Source organism: Amphiura filiformis, chromosome 1 (assembly GCF_039555335.1).
Source record: "Amphiura filiformis chromosome 1, Afil_fr2py, whole genome shotgun sequence".
In the NCBI taxonomy this organism is placed as follows: domain Eukaryota; kingdom Metazoa; phylum Echinodermata; class Ophiuroidea; order Amphilepidida; family Amphiuridae; genus Amphiura; species Amphiura filiformis.
The window spans coordinates 49151491-49173262 of record NC_092628.1 but is presented as its reverse complement, the minus strand read 5'-3'; the positions used below and the strand labels follow the sequence as shown (position 1 = coordinate 49173262).

At 36.7% G+C, this 21772-nt stretch overlaps 1 protein-coding gene and 1 long non-coding RNA gene across 2 annotated transcripts; one reads left to right on the top strand and one right to left on the bottom strand.

The window, feature by feature from the left end:
• The first annotated feature begins 83 nt into the window (after positions 1–83).
• On the top strand, positions 84–14142 carry LOC140161312 (KICSTOR complex protein ITFG2-like). The gene is given in 16 exon segments (XM_072184793.1): positions 84–179; positions 1450–1573; positions 3388–3483; positions 4290–4331; positions 5120–5191; positions 5487–5793; positions 6493–6578; positions 7531–7593; positions 8120–8259; positions 9271–9362; positions 9939–10004; positions 10815–10903; positions 12013–12130; positions 13286–13402; positions 13405–13458; positions 14060–14142. Coding segments are annotated over 15 exon segments (1521 nt in total). The 5' UTR covers positions 84–179; positions 1450–1477.
• A 3738-nt stretch (positions 14143–17880) lies between these two features.
• Positions 17881–19505, bottom strand: LOC140148248 (uncharacterized). Its single transcript, XR_011858459.1, has 3 exons — positions 19300–19505; positions 18804–18892; positions 17881–18360 (listed from the first exon to the last, which is right to left on the bottom strand). It is a non-coding gene; the product is annotated as an uncharacterized lncRNA (long non-coding RNA).
• Positions 19506–21772: the final 2267 nt, after the last annotated feature.

Genomic DNA, 21772 nt, shown 5'->3' with positions numbered 1-21772 from the left:
AGTGATAACGGTACTTTTTGAATTTATTTTAGATGAATTTAGAGATTTCATCAGGCTGTTGTTTGATTGCATACAGGCTGCGAATACAACAAATTGACGAAGTTTGCCGAAGTTTTCAGACGGATTGTGGTGGAAGTCAAATGTCTTTGCCAGAAAGACACACATTCAGCCATTAGAAGGTAACATATCAGCCAAAAACGAGTCCTTTTCATGTATGCTGGGCATTTGTTCTCAAAAGTGTAGCTATTTTGGGGCTGGTGCATGCACCAAAAGTGTTGAAATTTGAATATGTTTAAATTGAAATGGCAGGAAGTGTCACTGACACTCTAGCTTGCACTGAGTGAGAGTCTGTCAATTATTTTATTTATTATTTTGGATTCATCTGTTCATTGGTGCAAAAAGATGCAACGTTAGACCATGCACCAGATACAGCTTTTACAAGCGTGAAAATCTTACCATGTAATTTTATGTTCTGTGTGCATAATTTTGACATTTTGTACTAAAAATATAACCGTATCTAAAACATTGATTTCTCACTCAGAGTTTATTTTAGACAACATTGGTCATTGCACAATTTTTGAGATAACTTGACAAATATGGTTCCACGGGGCACGGTATGCAAGCAAAAGGTTATGCGCGGAGGGCTGGTTAGTATAGTGGTCTTCTCACTCGCTTCTCACCGCTGTGGCCGGGGTTCAATTCCCCGCGGTGCCACATGTGAGTTGGGTTGCCGATCCATGGTCGTCCTCACAGGTTTTTCTCCGGGTGCTCCGGTTTTCCTCCTGCATCTAAAATCGGACCTCTTCCCATATCCCTGTCCCGTCATATCCGGATGGCATCCCTTAAATTTAGTAGCCTCCGAGCACTATTGGGCTTAGCCTGGCTTCGGCCGAATGTTATTTAAATAAATAAAAAAATAAAATTTGTGCTGAATAGAGTGACAAAATTGCTTTTTACACATGGTTTTTTTTTCAATACTGGTATCATGGTATTAAAAAAAATGAGGCAAGTTTAAAAAAAATAAAAATCCTTCCCTATTAAATTTGTGTCTCTACTTTATGAAAAGCTAACTGAAAAAATCCTACTTGGAACTGATTTTGTGTGTGTGTAATGTTACCAGGGGTGTCTATTCTTCCAGAAAATTTTAATCATTCCCTCATGCTACCATGCTGTGGTCACATCCTTCCCCAGATTCTTCAAATTCTTAAAATTATCCCCCCCCCCCTTTGGGGGCAAATAACGGAAGAATAGACACCCTGTGTTATACACAAAAATGTTTGGGTAAACAAGTGTGTTTTTGTGATTTTTTTTTCAAAATCTGAACATTTTAAAAATGTAAATCTGTTGTTACCGTAGGAATTGGGGTCAACTCATTTCCTTTCCAAAAAATGTATAGTTTTACATGTAGACTCTAACATTTCATTTTGATATGTTTATGTTTGTTTTTAGGTTTGTTACAGGCTGAATTAGTAATATCATGAGGTCTGTTGTCTTCGTAGAACGACTTGAGTTGGATTTTGAAGGCAATTTATTTGCTAATGGTTTGATGCTTGGAGATGTTGACAATGATGGGGTGAGTACCTCTGTAAAAATGAGGGTTGATGATGAAAATATTGATGACTGCAGTGGCACCTCATGTTATATTCATGATTTCCAGATATTGCTGAATACCATATAACCATCCCAGTATGACCGAAGGAGTGCCTTTGGTGATTCGATGAGTGGTGATAGTGACCAGAGAAGATTTATAAGCAGTCCCATGATACAACTGAAACATCCGTGTACTTGAGAACCAGTCTAATAATCACAGAGTTTCACACAATTGCTCACTGTTGATTCCCGTTCCAAAGGCGCGATTTTCAAACACTCAAAATATGTCCAAAACTTGGGTCGATATAAAGCGTTTTGAGATGATCCCTGAAAATAGCATCGGTTCCCTGTTCAAATGAGCTATTTTGTGTTACTATCGACCTAGTCCTGCCAGCAAGACTTCAGTCTTTATCATAATGACATCTACGGACCTGAATGACATCTACGGACCTAGGTATGACGAGTTACAGTTACTGGAACTAACTATCGACCCACATTTGAATGAGGAATAAAAGTCTGAAAGTACAAGAAATCGGTATACTGAAAGTAAAATTTTCAATTTAATGGACACAGCTGCCAACAGCTGTACGCGATCGCGACCGATTTCAGTATGTCGCGATTTCAAAGTACAACGCGATTTAACGCATCGACCATGGATACAATAATGAAAATACTAACCAATCATGAGTGAGTTGGCAAGGTTGGATTCACTTCTGTGTTACGCACATGCGGGATGCTCATCACACAGTGTACGAGAGAATCATCAAGCTTTTGACAGCTGTATTCATTCAATTGAAATTTCTAGTAGACTGGTTCTCAAGTACCCAGATGTTTCAGTTGTATCATGTGACTGCTTATAAATCTTCTCTGGGTAGCGACCAATGCAAACATGGCTATGCACTAAATGTGATAACATCATTTAATACAAAGGCGTGTGAACTTAGGATGTTTTATTTGTCTGATTTTGTCAGTTCACAATGATATCAATGAAGCTGAGAATTATTTTGCAGCTCTCAAAATTAGTGTGACGATTTTAATACAGTATTTTTAGAGTTGACACTGACGTGAAAACTGTAAAATTTCAAATTGGATCGACAAACCCAGATTTTCTCATTAGAGCTGAAAGAATATAGGAAGAGGAGTGATTCACCCCCTTATTTTCTAAAATGGCCCCGTAAAATAAACATCACTGAATGGACAGGACGATTTTTCTCAAGAAAATTGATAAAATATCCTCCACACAAAAACATTATTCTTTGAGACTTGCTCTGCATACATGTAGGTCCACATTGCATACATGTAATGTGGGTGTTTATGGTAGTAAGACAAAAAAAATTGTTTGATTGTCCTCACCCGACTGACCCTAATCTGGAAAATCTAGAAAAAAGGTTGTTTTGGTTTTGCTATAGTGTATAAAATAATTACCGACCCTCATATTGGAAATTCCAGAAAAGTTTTTTCATACTTCTAAATTGTTTTAAAAACATGAATGAAGTGGTATACAGCAAATAAATATCCCACACCTATTTGTTTAAAAAAGCTAATTTGGGAAAAATGTTTTGGCTATGACCTTTAATTTAAAATAAAATCCGACTGACCGACACTACCCCTTTGAAAGGATCTATGGACAATTTTTTCTGGCATAAGGGTTATGTTTCAATTATGGTATAAATTTTGAATTTGCATAATATTTGCCTAAAATAGGCAAGGTAACAATTTTTTATTAAAGAATCTACACGACATGCTTCCAAGAATTTATAAGTGATATGATGATAATGATGTATTGTCTTTTTCCAGGAAAATGAATTAGTTGTTGGCAATACGGAGGGACAACTGTATGTGTTCAAGGGAGACAGTACTTCACCATGGGCAGTAGCATCTAACTTGGGCATAGTAAGTACAAGGTAGTTTCCATGTAATTTAATGATTTTGTATTGTTCTTGCTGTACCATTTTTCAACCGTGATGTGGCAATGATGTCAGTGCGCATGTCAAATTGCTAAGTGTATTAAGATGCCGCATAGACGTGCGCGTGAAACGGCTGCCTCGGCGCGTTGACGTCACTGCCACATCAAGGTGGGAAATGGTATACATTATTTATCATGAAGGAAGGCCTGTATATGAAATTAATGATGTACCTGCATTCGCAGAAAGAAACTTAAAAGAACTATCCCCTTCTAATTTTGGAATGCACAATATACTCCTCATCTGCTCACCACAAAGAACAGAGCACTTTACAAAAAAATCATACATTACATGTACATAGGCATGTAGATACATAGAAAACCACAATAATATACAATGATGCAAATGGATTAATAATAATACGAACATATAGCATAAGGCATGCGGATGAATTTTCCATAAATACATGTGTTTTGAGTTTTGTTTTGAACAGCCAGCGTGTACAGGCTTGATGTCACAAGGAAGTTAATTCCATAGCTGGTGTGTAACAGAATGATGGCCATGAAGTATTTTGGGCCTTTTTATCTCTCAGGATTTCTTTGTTCTTTATCGTTGGTTGCCTTCCTCCTATGGGTTCAGAGTCTTGGATTTCCGAATTACTCCTTGGAAGGAAAAGTTTAGGAAATCATCAGACACAGGGTCATATAGATGGCGCTGCTTAACTGCTAGGATCTAATTAGGGTTTAAGACTAAATTTGTTTCATTGAACCAATGGCATTTTTGTTTAATTTGCAGACAACTTGTGTAGGCATTGGAGATGTATGTAATAAAGGAAGGGTGAGTAGAAAACAGTATATATTGTGATCCCAAAATCAAACATAGCCAATTGTTGCGAGAATTGATATTAATATTAAGTATAAAGTTCAAAGGAAGTGCTCAAGTTCTTGTGTGTTTTGTTGTTTTCAAAGATAATTGTACATCAGGAATCAGATTTGATGGGATTTTCAGTAAATTGCAGCCTATTAAAGGCCTATTCAGCGATATTTGCTTCAGAAAATCATAACAAATCACCCAAATTAAGTTTTGATTTTGTAACGCTAAAAAGTTTTACACCTACCCGTCAAAGAAGTGATCGGCACAGAGCGGCACTCATTAAAGCAGGCATATGTCGCTCCTTAACATTGCACATATGTCAATCTAAGCAAGGGAGTGCCGTTCTTCTAGAAGCGATAATACTAACTGCATTTTCATGCACTAGACTAAAAATGTTTGTTGCTCCCAGAAAGGGGAATGTGTGTTTGATGTAATTTAACTACAGAGGAAGCCCAGAGGAATCTAATTGGTGCAATAACATTAAAACATCAATTAGTGCCTGTCAAATTCAGAGATAACCTTGTCACTGATTAATTTGATAACCAGGCAGGTTTGCTTCACCCCAGAAGAACTGCTCTAGTGGGGCTTCCTCTTTAATAGTGAATACTTGTTAGAATTGGAGAGATGTTTGACAAAACTGTCGTTAAAAATTAACAAGTTATTGGTGACAAGATTATTTTCCTCAAATCAGTGAAACTTCCTAAGCTTTGTACTAACATTAGAACCTGTTTCTTCTTCTCCTTTATGTTTAGAATTTCATCATTACAGTGAGTGCTGAAGGATTATGTCATATATTTGATCTTGAAACCGTCAAAAAATCAAAGGTAAGGAATGATTATTAGCTGAGCTGGCGTCCACTATATCAAATAATTATGTTAATCATCTGTCACATGGTAGTGGATAGTCAAAACAAAAGAAAATGATTTCTATATTTTTGTTTAAGAAACTAGAGGGGAAAATGGCCAGTTTTGTTCAAGAAACTAGACAAAAATACTCAGTCAGAGAACAAATGTCACACCTATTGCAACTCTATGTTAAGATGATTTAGTTCTGATTCAACTAACGTTTTACCCTTTATCATGCTAAAAGTGATGGTACAAATGTTTTTACCTTTTGTAGGAAGTGGAGGCTAAAGGTCAAAAAGATGCCAGAAATAAAACTGAAAGCAAAGGATCTAAAGATGTCAAAGGGCAGAAGGATGCCAAAGGTCAGAAAGATGCAAACCAGAAGGGCCAAAAAGAACCTAAAGCATCTAGAGATGGCAGCAAAGTACAACCAGATGGAAAAGGTCAGCCAGAAACTAAAGGTCAAGCTGAGGGTAAAGTTCAGAGTGAGGTCAAGGGGCAGTGTAAACCCTTTGAACTCTACCCTTGTCACACACAGCATTTACCAGCTAACACAAAAATGTTGCTGATACAGGATATAGGTAAGTTCATTTGTGGGAATCTCATAAATTAGGCTATTCCATTTAAACTCCACACTACTCCTAAGATTTTGGAAATACCTGCCACAGGGGGAGTATGTTATATTTTACATGGAAGTTACCCAATTGTCTATTCTATTCAAAACTTATACTCCCTCTGTGGAACACTTTAGCTAAATCTTCCACAGGGTAGTGTGGATTTTAGATGGAATAGCCAGAGATGCCGGTTTTAACCTGAATTCAGGTTTTTTGTGAGTTCAAATTCCTGTGTTTTTATTTATATTCAGCCTGTTTTGGGGCTTTGTGGCCTGCATTCACGCACTTTTTTGAGTGAAACTGACTGGCATCTTTGAATAGCCCATTGAGGGGTGGTTTCTTATGTAGATTGAAGGAAGTAATACTAGAGTATAATAGTGCATGTGCATGCATATACATACAGTATAACATTGCTAGCATTGTATTATGACATGCATTATGTAGCACTTCCTGTTGCAGTGATGCCTTGTGTATATTGTCCAAGATAGGATATGCTCACTGGATTGGCATGTCTTGATTGTAATTGTTAATGCTAAGCACTACGGCAGCTATAAATTGATCTTTCCAAAGTCAAATTCAAAGAAAAATTATATTGCAGGAGGTGGTCTGGTAATTTATATCATTGTGCCCAATGCAATAACTGTATCCCTTCAATTTGTATTGCAGATGGCGGTGGCAAAGTTGAGTTAGTTGTCGGTCACACAGATAGAACTGTCAGAGCCTACACTTGGAGAGACGCACCACCAAAAAATGTAAGACTGATCTATAATAATAAACAATAAGGGACTGTATAATTAAACATTTTGCTAGGCAAATCCAATAAAAAGAAACTCACTTCTTTAGCTTTCGCCATCTGGGCTGATGGCTTGATCACAAGTGTCTTGGTCCACTGCTTTTCCCGCGAAACGCTTGTTGACATTTCCCGGAAGTGATGTTATTTTTGTTTTGAGCAGTGGATCGTATACGTGATCGAGAGAGACGATACCTTCGTCACAGTTGATTGCTTTGGCCCCCTTTTTGCGGATTTGGATGGCTTCCCTTATTCTTCTGGTGAATGCGTTTGAGTCCCTGTCAAGTACTTTTGCTCCTTCCCATTCAATGACATGGTTTTTCTTTTTATTGGATTTGCCTAGCAAAATGTTTAATTATTTAATCTACAATCCTACAAAATGCATCTATTTACTGAAATAAGGGACTGTGCGATAATTATGTGTACCTCCAGGATAGTGTATTCTCAAAATTGCTTGCTCCTCTCTTGGCTTTGCCAAAAAAATCTTTGCCCCACTCCTTTGATGTGCCAACAAATCTTAGCTCTGCCTATACACATGTCAGATTTGTGGGAACTCAAATTTTGAACTGTAACTTGTATAATCATTTGATTGGAGCACAGCAAGCAGGAATTGTTTTTGCATATTTTAATGTTTTCCTTACATGTTTTCTACACCTGTGAGACCTCAATAGCGAGAATATGTGTACCAAAAATAGCTCCCCCTTTCGTCCTGGTAACAATTTGCCCCCCCCCCATACAATTCATAATTATTACACCACAGTATCATAAACAAGGAGGAAATTTAGCTCATAAGGGTCAGTGTGAAATGTCCTCTGCGAAGTATTCTTAACATGATACATTTATTTTGATTCAATTCTACTTAACAACAGCCATTTATTCAATTTTATTCTTATATTGTATCTCTCTACTAACAGGATGGTAGAAGTTTGCTCGGTGGGAAGTTTGTGTTGTTGCAAAAGTGGAATTTACAAGGCCAGGTAATGTTTCCTACATGATTTATCTCTAGAAACTGTTGATCTCAATACAACATTTTAAATTTGTAACTGTCACTTATAAAATAAACAGCAATCTTGAGTGGAATGACTTGATCTGCCTTGCTGATATAAATAAGGTGCAAGAATCGTGCATATATTTTGTATAGAAATCAAGAGTTTGCTTTTCTATGTATGGTGTATAAATTCAGTGATTTGATGTACTGACTGATATTAAGCCAAAAGCATGTATTAAAGAAAAATAGGACATTCTACATGTAAATGTAATATCTCTACTTAAAGTAGATACATCATTTGAATGGTATTCAACTTTACCAATACTGTTGTTTTCCTTGATGTTTTGCTAATTATTTCCTATCAAAAATTTAAAAAAATAGTAGTTTTAATGACTTTTCCTTTACTTTAAAGCAATTTGTACACAAAAATATAATTTTTGAAACACTTATTGTGGGATCACAGAATGAGCCTTTAATACAATCAGGAAACAAGCTTTGTTTTCCTCTAAATGCAGGTCGGTTCATTGTCACTGAGCAGACATGCAGATGGGTCACCTAAACTAGTTGTCTCACAACCAGGATGTAATTATTCCGAGTTGCTGTGCAACTGGGTCAAAGGTCAGGAAGTGGGTACTGGAGGAGCTGCCAATCAAAGGTATGGATGCTTTGAAGTTTTGAAGTTTCCAGATAATGTACATGTATGGTTGTACATGTATACATGTGATTGAGTGAAAAGTTTTTATTGTTAGTATTTCAAGAAAGGGTGAGTGATTGGTTACAGCAGCACTCCAAATCCTTTTAACTTGTAAAGAATAGGGAAGTTATTCAGATTTGTGGATTCTGTAATAACAGGCACTGTCCTTAAAATCAAAGATATCAATTGCACTTGTTACTGCCTGTGAAACACATTTATGCATATTCACTTGGAACTTATTAGTTTGTCAAAATGAACAAGTACCCCTCCTGATATGCAGTCTCCAGATGTAGAATGGACTTTGCTGCAGAAAAGTGAGCTTAGTGTGTGAGGCCTGAGAACTCAGGTGCAATTTGTCCTTGTTTTGTGCAGTCCCCACAGAATGCTCTTACGACAGATTCTCCAGGCATATATACACCTGTTCAAATTGTGATATCAGGTTGACTTGGTATGCTCATATCAGAGTGATGCTTATTGACTTTAGCCAATGTGATGGTCAGTGACATAAACTGGCCTCAAAAAGAAACTCATAATTTGTCACAAGGCCATATCTTAAAATCCTCTCCATAAAATGAACAAAAATTGCACACAGGATTACTTCAATACTCTACTCTAAACACATGTCAGTAACCAAGCAGTTGTCCAACTGACACAACAGCAAAATGCACTGACATGAAACACCTTCCTGAACCAAAATTCACAGCCCAACAGATTTCTTTTGTTGGGTTCCAATTATTCACATATTCATTGACATGTGTTTAGAGTAGAGTATTGAAGTAATCCTGTGTGCAATTTTTGTTCATTTTTATGGAGAGCATTTTAGGATATGACCTTGTGAAAAATTATAAGTTTCTTTTTGAGGCCGGTTTATATTTAGTGTGCAAATAACATGGCAGGTTTGGAGAAGTTCATTATAGATAATTATATAGAACATAAAATGTTCACTATATTTCTATTATAATTTTCAAACAGTGATGAAGCTTACATCAAGTGGCACCCAATATCCAGTAGAAGAGCTCGTAATTCCAATGTATCCACAGAAATTGTTGCCGATATCAGGTTGGGTAAGTAGACAGAATAGATGAGTTCAGTGTATGTTTATTAGTAACACAGGAGGATCATATGGGTTTGTAGCAAATAAGCCTAACATCTTATGCCATACCAGGATCTTGCTGTTTTCTAATTAAGGACAAAATGTGAACGTAGCTGAATCATCAGATTGAGGGAAACTGGATCACAAGATTGCCACTTGATTTTATGATTTGCCTTCCTACTATAGTTCAAGCTCAGTGAAGCATTTTAAGAATTTATCAGTGACCTTGCCACATTCTCAAAGTTGATGATGATAATGATGATCCAGTATTATATTACTGGATTCAGCAACCAGTCCAGTTCTGTCACACAAAAGAGTCTTTAATCTACATGTAAACAAAATGTGAAGAGCTTCAACAAAAAGAAAATTTCTTGTGAGAGTATGTTAGTTGATGGCTTTAGAATATAGTTGTTTCTTTTTATGGTGAGCCGTAACTTTCATTACATTTTCTGAAATGTGATCAGTGAGTGCATACAACTTGTTGACCGCTATCCAGTGTTTGTCTTATTATTATTATTTTGCTGGAATTTTTTGATTGCAGGTGAAGTCACATCAAAAGATAACCAGGAATGTAGACCTCATCTTGACAGGCTAGCATTGTGTACATTAGATGGTAAGGACACTAGTCATAAAGGAGTTTGGTCTGATTCACAGCATCATCCCCACTTTTTATCCATCAAAACAAGAGATTTTTTTGGTATCAGTGGAAAGTCCATGTTTTTCTCAGTGACACAAGATTTTACAGCTGAAAGATGTCTTGTTCTGATTTTGTAAGCCCCAAAATGTGTCAAAAGTTAGGTAACCCACTTAGTATTCATACAGTATTCTATGTGACTTTCAAATGCACATTGGTGGCTCTCACATCTAAAGGGATTGAAATAAAAGTATGAAACTTCATCAGTAGGGAATGGGGGGGGGGGGGCAAGGCCATTCAACCATGGGGGGAAAAGCACATTGTGAAAGAAGACAATCCTCTGTCAGATTTTCAACCTGTGTGACCTCAAACTGAATAGACATAATTTGAATAGTTGAGACATAAAAAAGCTAATGTTGTTACAAGTATGGAGAATAATTGAATTTGGAGTAACCTCTTGACGTAAATGGAGCAAATCAGAATTATGTAGCTAATAGAGGCTGTTAGCATTTTTCAAGCATAACTCATGACAAAAGTGTTTGTATTCATGATTCATACCCACGAGCTCCTCGTTCACGTGCTTGATATGATTGACTTCTAATAGATTGACTGACTGCTAGTATTGCTCTCTACCTAATTCATTCCCTGAAACTTTGAACAGAGTTTACTAGTACCCACAAGATGGCCACTGTGACGTCACACTGACGTCCTCTATAAGAAATCATGTGTCGTGAAATGACAATAATTTTGGTTGATAACAGTACTTTAATATTTTGGTCCCTAATACAGGAACATTAATGATGATAGAAGATGACAAAATCTTGTGGTCACTCCTAGTTGACCATCAGCTGTTTGCTGTCACAAAACTAGATATCAATGTAAGTAAGAAAATCTACTACTATAACTATCATCATAAGAACCAAAATTGACTTGATTTAATTAGTTTTCTGTATTTATTCTGGCTCATTTTCACAATAACAATAGAAAAAGTCATAGATTAATATCACATAGATTGGAATATTCCATGCCTGTGCCCTCTAAGTGTACTTGAAATAAGCTGACCCCAGTGCAGCGTTTGGCCCTTGCGACCAGGCTTCCTGTTAGTGTGCGTCATTGCGTCCAGACGCGTATTTTACAAATTTGGACGCCAAGTTTCAGATGGCCGGTCGTATTTTGCGTCCATGTCACTTGAATGTGGACACAGACAAAACTTCGAAATTTAATGATTAATTGATGATAAAAATAAGAAATTTCCATTCTTTTAACACGTTAATTTAAGAGGTGCAGAACTACGAAAATGGGTTAAAAATTGGCAGAGTTTGTGCATGTTTTTGCATCTGTTTCTGACCATGTTTTGAACCAAAACTGACACGGAAATGAGAAAATTTATCATTGCGACTGGAGATGGAATAATCATGGAAAATGCAATCGACATTTGAGGTGTAGACCTCGACCGTGGGGGTATGTGTGGCAACAGGGGATTGCCGACCGTTTTGATCATGGAATGCTGTGGCGTTTCCCGCTGTGGCGTTTCCCGGTATGATTGATCATGAATATGGACGCACATTTTTTAAGCCTTAACGGGAAGCCTACTTGCGACATCGGTCATCTGAGCATGCACACGGGCGCTGAACTTGTCAGCACTTATGCGCGAACTCTCTTTTGTGTATGCTCACACTATTTGCATTATTTTTGAGTTCGCTATAATCGAATCAAGTAAATTTGCTTCAAAATATTTCTCAGAATTTCATGATTTTACAGCAAAAAACTGAAAAAACAACATACCAATTGAATTTGCCGTTTCAGCTGAAATGTACGCGCTATGAAAGCGAATTAGCGCGGGCGCTTTGAGACATTTAGCATATTTTTATTTGGCCTTACAGATTTGAACATAGCATACGTAGCTACTGTACAAGTTAGTTATGGTAGTAACTCATTCTTAAAAATAGCTAACTTTAATTGCAGTTTCAATATGTTTCTGTTTCAGTGTGATGGTCGCGATGAAGTAGTGTTTTGCGCTTGGGATGGGCAAACCTACATTGTTGATCATGGTCAGGAGGTTGTCAGGTTTCAACTGGAAGAGAATGCTGCTGCATTTACTGCAGGTAATATGTCAAGTACTTTCTTTAATCCTTCAAAAATGGCTCACATCTTTGTGATGAGTGCATACTGATGAATCCAAGATAACTGCAAACGGGCCCTTTTGTATTTTAATGGATACAGAGGGCAATTTTATATCGACTTTTTTGGTGCAAAGGCGTTCTGCCATTGTCAGGGAATGGTTTATAATGATCTGTTATTTGTCAGTATGTACACCTGAGATTTACAAAATTGAAACTGCTGATGTACTTGTATGTATAATTGTTCAGAATGAATCATTTGACTCATATTGTGTTGGGGGTAAGGTAAGATTGTAAGATATTAACAGAGATTGATTAATTGGGTGTTTGTTGATTGATCAAGAAATATAATTTATTGGGAAATCAATTATAGCCATGATAGATTTGTTTTAAGAAGATACCCTCAATTTTTCTACAAATTATGGTTTTCACATGATTGTAGCGTAGCCTTATACTATGGTGAACTAAAATATACAATTAAATATAAAGCCCATTGTGTTGTAATGTGACATATTGTGAGTTTTTTTCCATTTTATTGTGGGATCCAATTAGCCAACCAAACTCAGTGATACATGCATTCACGGTTAAGAACAAGAGCAAAATAGACTTATTCCTACATTTTACCTCATTTTACCTCGTTTAAAATGAAAAGGGAAATTAATAGTGGAAACTAATATCAGTTAGTCAATAATTGTGAAAAAATTTGATTGAAAATGTATTTTTTTTAATATTAAAGTTGTTTGAGTTTAACTTTCATTCAAATCAAGTGTATGTTTAGCATAATGTAGGTTTTCCAAAATGTGAATTGGTCAGAAATCTTATATTAGGGCAAAAAAAAAATAATGGTTTGTCTCAAAGCTCACGAGTGGTTTGAAAACAAATCTGAAATGCAATTTTTTTTCATGGTATTTTGAGAAAAAAATCTGATTTTTGCCGAATTTTTCTGGAAAAACTATAAAAAAAAAAAAAAAAATTTGAAAAAAAAAAATTCTGCATTTCTTTTTTTCCAAATCTCATGATTTTACAAATGCCTTATCGCTTTGATTTTGGTCAAAAATTCTTATACTATTGCTTTGAGATTGGTCAGAAATGTCATATTATCGCTTTCTTGAGAGAATAAATTTTTATTATTCCTTACAGGTCAGTATAATGCTAAAGGACAGAACATGCCATGTCTGGTATATGTGACATTTACCAAACAGATTTATGTGTATTGGAATGTGTGCTTACCGCGCATTGAATCAGCAAGTCTACATGATCTATGGAATCTAATGATGAAGTGCAGGAACAACTCAAATTGCTAGATTTAAATGGTAAGTGTTTGTGTGCCTGCTTTGTGTCCGTTGACAGTTACAAAAGTGGAAAACCATTATTACACTCTGTTTTAGAGAAGAACAGCAGTTCCTTATTTTGCTCATATTGATGTGGCGCACGGTTAATGAGCATTGAGCAACATACGAGAGCGTTGTGTTCCCTCCCGATTGGTGGTATAAAAGTAGGTTAAAAAAAATTGGCTATTCCAGTGGAAATCCATACCCCCTATGAGAGACATCTCCCACATATGGGGTGTAGATTTCAAATGGAGTTGCCCATTAAGGTAACTCCATTTGAAATGCACACTCCCATGTGTGGGAGATTAAGGTGAATGTCTTCCATAGGGGGTGTATGATTTCAACTGAATAGCTCATTTCAAAATGGAAATAAGAAGGCAGTGGTGCACTGAGCCCTCGATATGTTAAAAATAAGAAGGCAGTGGTGCACTGAGCCCTCGATATGTTAAAAAAAAAGCGATTTGCTCTTTTATAATCATTTTTCCCCATGATCTTAACTGTAAAGTTTGCTGAGGCTTGTGGATCAACGTCTAGGCGTTGTGCCTGTAAATCACTGCGCTTTATTTAAAAATTGCATTTACAGGTTGTACAGCTAAGGACATGAGGCAGTTGGTGCAATGGTGTATATATGGCAATCACAGTAAACCTGCAGAGGAGAAGAGGTGACACCTAACAGGCTGAAAACAGGCAAAATATTTTGTATATGTTTTTACATCAAACATCACAGGAGATATACATACAATATTCTGTTATGATATTGGATGGACTAATTTGTAAAAGAGAGGTTCTGTGTCCTGATTATCTTTCACTCATGCTCTCCTGTTATTTTTGATCAAATTTCCATCAAAGTTGTCATCCATTACAGTCTTTAAATGCACTTACTATTGTGTAGCATGTGAATACGTATAGTCTGGCTGCACTAGCTAAACAGACATCAATAGAGGTGTGTAATGCCCAGCCACAAATCCCCCTAGAGGCATTGACCAATTAATAGTACACACAAGCAAAAGTAAGCTGTGCAGAATAGTAAGTTATCATGTAGATGTGCCAGAGTTTGCTCAAGCTATGAATCGGACCATAAGAGGCAATAATCCAATAGTGAGCAATTAGTGGTTTTTGCTCACTTCTGTCTCGTCTTAAGTTGAGAGAATGCCATGTTGGATTTTATAGTGACATATTCGAATCATGCACACTAACCTAATCAAGTGGGGCGTATACACACATAGAAGGGCGATTTATCCATACACCGGGAATGCAACCGTGTAAATATACTGATTCGAATCTGCCTTTTCTAAATCCAACATGGCGTTACTCTCAAGTTGAGGCGAGACACAATATATAAATGTATAGAATTTAAAGCAATATTGGGATCTTAATGTGTGATAATACCATAATACCATCCCTACCCCAGCATTGATGTCTCTATCATGGTTGGTGTGCATGACAGTAAGTGTGAAAAGTTTGTGATGACAATTTTATGATGGCAAAAGTCAGAGCCACTAATCTTTTTCACTTGATTACAAACCGGTTAGGTGCACACTATTGCTTTCAGTAATGTAAACAAAAAGTGCAGTTATGTACACTCTAGTTGATGGGAATGACCAGCAAACAACATGTATGTAAACCGGGAAAGAAAATAGTGGCACAGACTTCTTGTTAGTAGTAATTTACAAACCATATGTATATTTCATAAAATGGGTTGCTATATTGTATACATGTACTTACCTATTGAACAGCTTGACAATAAGTATGCACTTTGAGGTCAAAATGTCCCACTAATTTTGGAACTTATGTGTCATCAGTCAGAGATGCCTTGATCTTTTGGAAATTGGAGGTGAACAAAGAAATCCAAAATTGGTTAAAAATTTTGATGTCAGGTATATAGGCAACAGTATCAACTCATCATTGGCATGGAGAACAGTCTGCACTGTATGTAATATGTAATTCCACAAGTTGTCTGGACAACAACAGCTGCAGGAGCAACAAGATTACCAAAGGTTTGTAATACATAGTTTTAAGTTTAAAGAAGCATCCTAACTTCTGTCTGAGTTGTTACTTGAATTTTCATGCATGGAATGGACAAGTGCTGTTTTGGAAATCTAAAAACTGTGAGGCTCCTGATGAATGTTATACAATTTATTTACATTCCAAACATAAGCTGACCATCCCAGGTTTGAGTGAGTAGTAGCACAGACAAGTTAAAATCAGAGCCAGAGATAAAAAAAATACTTTTTTGTGTCTGACGATCAACACCCCACAGCTCGTGATTGGTTAATAGCACAGACAAGGAAGCTTGATTCATCTGGTGCCTTCATTGAAGAAAGGGAATCACAGAATATGAGGAAAAATGATGGTACTTGTACAAGGCTAAAAGCAACTTTTCTTAGGCATTGTTGACATGGTATCTTCGTGAAAGAAAGTTTACAATTACTGAGACCTAATGATATGGTTGCATGTTTGAAGGTACAACATTAACCATAAGGCATGCTGTTTAACAGCTGCCTTCAGAAATTTCAATCATCATATCAAATCGTAAACAAATCATTTCTGAACTTGATTGACAGGTGACATCAGATGCAAACTAGTATTTTTAATTCAGTTTCTGATTATAGTAACGTTATTTCTTATCAGTTTAACCATGCAGTTTCATTTTGTCAGCTGCACATAAACAGCAGACACTTTACCAAGGAATTTAATTCTATTTGTCATGTTTGAAACCTCAGCATATTTACACATTGCGATATCTAGATGTTCCCGATCGTTTTCAATTTCATGTGGTCAGTCCCCTCAACAAAATAACATAACATAAAACACTGCAAATGTTATATTGGAGGATTTGCGCATCAAAACTAATGTTATAATAATTGTTTAAACATGCTAAACTTTATTATTTTTAGTATACGCAAAAACTCCAAAATCTGAGTTTTTGCACCGGTCGCAAAAACTCTGATATTGGAGGATTTGCGCATCAAATTGTTGAGCAAAAATCTTCTAACCACCCAAATACTTGTCTGTAGTTGATGCTGCTTTGGAAACTGTAATAGTTCCCTTCATATGTGATACAAAGTAGACAGATACTCATTGTTGTTTATGTTGATGTCAGTCTGAAACCCTCTCCAAACACCATTGTTTAACACATCCTCCTCCAATAGCGCTTGAGCTTTCTGAATTTTTCCCGACTCTATGCTAGTCGAAGCCTCCTCTAACTTGTCCTTGATGTCCTCATTGAACTGGTACTGGTGCTGACCCCAGCACCGTTTCTTTTTAAATACTGCTGGAACAAGTCTGGCTGTTTTCACTGCTGTATTTAGCTGAATCAACGATTCTTTTCCATGACTCTACATGTATGTCAGCTTCCAGCATTGTAAATTCATGAACAAGGTGGCTCTTATCCACTTTGGGTAATGTGCTTGTGAGTAGTTTGTTCTTGATATCATTTAGCGTATCTTATAACTCTGCACATCTTTCACAAACAAGTTCATGATTATGCTCACATTTAGAACTGATTTATCTGGCTCTTCCTTCTCACTCAGCGCGAATGTTATGCAGTGGTCTGCACATTCATCATGTAAAGTCACATGTGACTTGAAATCAATCTTAAACTAGATATATTGCATCCTTAGTAAGGCTGCGAAGTCTAGCCGTGACCTTGAAATGACATCTGATGACCTTGAAATGACCTTCACCACATTTTGCATCATATCCACATAACATAATTATACTAATTTTCATTCAAATTGAATAAACTTTGTAATTTGACCCCTTTTGACCTTTAGTTGACTTCTGGTGACCTTGAAATGACCTCCAATAAATTTTGAATCATATCAAGATCACATATACTAATTTTCATCTAAATTGGACAAATATTAGAATTTGACCCCTTTTGACCTTTCGTTGACCTCTGGTGACCTTGAAATGACCTCCAATATATTTTGAATCATATCAAGATCACATATACTAATTTTCATTTAAATTGGACAAACTTTAGAATTTTACCCTTTTGACCCCAAAACAGACCCCTCCTCCATGTTTAAGCCAAATCTGATTACAATCAGTATATGAACATAATGCTAGAGCCCTTTTGGCATTATTCTGATGATCACAGCACGTAATATGCAGAAAATATTGAATTTTAAAGTGATTTTCAGTAATCAACCATTTTTGTCCCCTGTTTGACCTTGAACTCAAAATCTGTGAGGACCCCATAGACACCAACTAATGTCAATGCATATGTGTCAGTCGCATCTCTGTACCATAGAATCTGTAGGAAAAGAAGCATTTTGAAGGTATTTGGTTATGTGCCGGAAATACCCCCTTAATGACCTTTGACCCCAAATCTGTGAGGACCCCATAGGCCCCGGCTATAGCCAAGGTCAATGTATAAATCTCATTACTGTACTGTAACGCGCAGGGGGTCTTAGTTAGGATGGAATTAATAAAGTAAAATGCTGCCACCACCACCTAACTTGGAATTCCCCGGACCGAACTAGGGCTAAACAAATCAATGAAATGGACCCGTTTGAACACAATATATGTTCACCTGTCAACCTAACTCAAACACGTAAATGACTTATTTCCACACATAATCTTAAATCTGACAAACATTTTAATAATATAAATGCTACCAACTCTGGACCTGACAATATTCACAGTCACAATGTTATGGCTTTTGACCTGACAATATTCACAATCACAATGCAATGGTTTTTGACCTGACAATATTCAGTCACAATGGAATGTATATATGTATATGGCTCAGTATCATCACTTCTTACTAATTAATGTTCAGTGTTCATAACTTCATAAAGTTTCAGACTTGACTTGACTTTGCTTGACTTGACTTGACTTTGCTCCTGGTTTATAAAATCCTGACTTCCTGACGGCCTGTAACGTATCAAGAACACAATACCAGAATACAAATTACACACTCAAAAGATGACCCAGCAGGACATGGTTAACACTTACAATACTTGAAGATACACACATGGAATCTTACACTTTGTAACATTATTTCCATACTATTACTTTCCTTTAAAAGGTCATTGAGCTTACCAGCAATCAATTTTCATACACATCTCAGGTCGTTATCTTGGATACACAACTAACATTATGAACTTTGCATGCAATGAATATTTATGAAAGGTCTGAACAGCATTATGCATGGTTTAATTGGTTTTACCAAAACAACATCAACATAGAACAATCTTTGGTCTATTTTCAACTATGAAGTCTTAAATACTACGAAACATACACAAGTACAATGTACTAGCACTAGTATAAACAATGGATTTATCTTAACATGACACTTGCACTTTGTTTATACGCACCGGAATTCATTTTCTGTCGCATGAGACGACGCATGCGCACACCGCAAGCTACAGCAGTGCGAGTTACCTTCGATTATTTGAAGTCAGCACTACAAAGGGAGAAAGAAAGAAAGACAAAGAAATGCACTCATTTTGCCATTCAGTTATGAAATTCACAGAGCCTGTGTGTTAAACCAATGTGCATTCAGAATTTAGGTGTTTTCATATCATCCAAACTACAATCTCTATTTGGCCAACCTGAATTAATGTCATACATACATTTAAATCATATAAAGCAGTGATTAAAGATCATTCGTGCCATAAGTACTCATGCCAACACAGCTAACCTGTCAAAATGCTCATCACCAAATTAAGGTAGCAGAATTTTGAAGCTTGGACACGCATGTTTATTTTACAAAATGACCAGTCGTACTGCAAAGCTTATTTCACCTCAAGGATTAAGTCCTTCAAATCTATCATTTATCTACATGATAGAGAATACTTCTTACACTCTTACCACTTATTCCCGGCAAGATAATATATCACAATCAGAAAATCTGCAAACCATTTGACACTCGTAGCTTGTCAAGTTTGTTTACAAACACCCGCATGGTTCCTTTCATCCAAAAGCTGCCGTCTACGTCATAACTTTTGTGCTCACGGCAGCACATCAAACTTTTAATCACACATCGCTGGGTGGTGCAATGCCAAAAATGTAAACAGACTTTCTTTGATCTTGCAATATTGAACCAAGTTCTAAAATACTTAATATTACATGTTCTATTCGACACCAAGCTACTGATAATGTACCATTTTTAGAGAAGAATTGGCTTCACAATCAGTAATACAAATACATTCGCCTCTTGGCAGGTTTGGGTTGCCAGTTCAAAGTTTCTTCTGTATCTTAAATACTGTAACTGAAATCGCAAGTACATCAGTTTCACCGGGAGAGTTTTAGAATGACAAGAAAAAGCAAAAGAACCACAACCAATTTATGAATTTAACTACCCATTTTAAATGAAACAAAAGCAACTCTCCAGATAGATCTGATGATTTCTGATTTTTGTTACAGAGCCCCCCACCAGGACACAGGCGTCTCGACTGTTTGGTCCGAATACAAACAAAAATCAGTGTACAATAATCTCCTATTTACCTTAGGCACACATTTCCTTTTATGTACTAAGTTTTTAATATACAACACCTCTTTGAAGATCATGCATCATTATAAAACAAAATTATATATTCAAACACATGTTTGAAGTTGCAAAATAAAGTTTACTTTCATCCAAAACTTGACATGTGTTAACACACAATTTGTATTTGTAAACCTCAACAAAACAACAGTATTGTTGTTTCATACACAAAGAGTGACAAATTTTAGTCAACTTTATAATTATTTGGTACAAATACATTACAATCTTGAGGATAACCTCAACTTTACTCACCTAGAGGAACTCTATGATTGTGCAAACCCAAGATTTTGGATTCTTAAATTTGGGGTACAATCATTCATGGATCCCACAATTTATATCAAAAATTTACCATTTTAACTACCTGCATTCAAAGTGAGAGTAATGACTGGGAAAGGCAATGGGATATGGGAAATTATCCTGTTTTTGCATTTTAGAATAGTAGTATCTTTTGAGACAAGTAAACTTCCATGTCAGCTGTCCTTTTTTTCCAACTAGACAGGTACTTGTAGTCACCTACTAACTGGTGCATGAATTTCCAACTCCCATCACATGAAAAATATTTCCATCCTTCAATACACTTTGGTACATTTCAAGGCATAACTCCTCCATGTGAAAGGTAAAATTGTTACTTTAGAAGCTTTTAGAGCCTATTAACATCAAACTTAAAGTAACTCCAGTATCACCAGGTACCAGTAAACTTCCAGCACTCAGAAGCCTGCCAAACACAATTCCATACTGAACCTTAACTCATCTCCATACCAGTCCACTCACTGTGAAACAACCTCAAAACTATGGAACTCAATTGATGAATGAACTTTTGAGAAAACCTCTCAACCACCTGTTGCCTGTTTGTTGAGACCAGCTCGACAAGCCTTATTCTGCAACCTTAAAACTGTTCGCCATCAAACTACCAACAAAACCAGCCTGGTAAAGTTTGAACATGACAATTCCAAACACTACCAGCTAATTACCTGAGGACCAAATTTCACGAGTGACACACCATACTCTTGTGTTTTATACTTCTGATCAATGAACTGGAATTCACACCAAGCAACACTGTACTTCACACTCTGAAATAGTTTATACATCCCCCTTATACTGTAAAGTTTCACAATGTAACAGCATGGGACCATTATGAGTGGTGAATCTGCACCAAAGTTTCAAGTCTGATTTTTGCTTATTGAAATAATGCAATTAACACTTTTTTTTCTTATTAACATACTTTCAGTATGCTGCTACTTTTGTACTATGCAGCCTTCTGTAACGAGCAGGCAGACGCCTTTCTCGGGTAGGATTTCTACGCCCATTACCCTTTTCTTTAGTTTCAGCATCAGGGTCTATGGTTTTAGATTTCAATTTTGGCTCATTTTGATTTTCACTTGCGTTGCTGTTCCCTTTTCCTGCATGTTGGATGGGAAACTGTTTCTTTTCACCAGGTTTGTGTACAGGGAGCAAAGGTTTTCACCCACCTCATCCTGGTGCAGTTTTGTGTCAGCTGATTTGTCCTTGTTTTCTGTGGTTTCTACCCGTGGGGTACATGTTATGAGCTCATTCTCAGTTTGACATGTGTCTTCCACTGGTTTGATACATTGTGATTGTTCTTCAAATGACTCAGGGTATTTGGACGACCACTGGTCCAATTCTGGGCCCTCATACATCTTTAACCTGTCCATGTGGACAACTTTAAACTTGGCCCTGGGGCTGCGCTGTATGCGGCAGTGCACATCGGACAGCTTTGTGACCACCAGGTATGGCCCTTCCCAGGGTAGCCTTAATTTCTTGCTGATACCTGGCTTC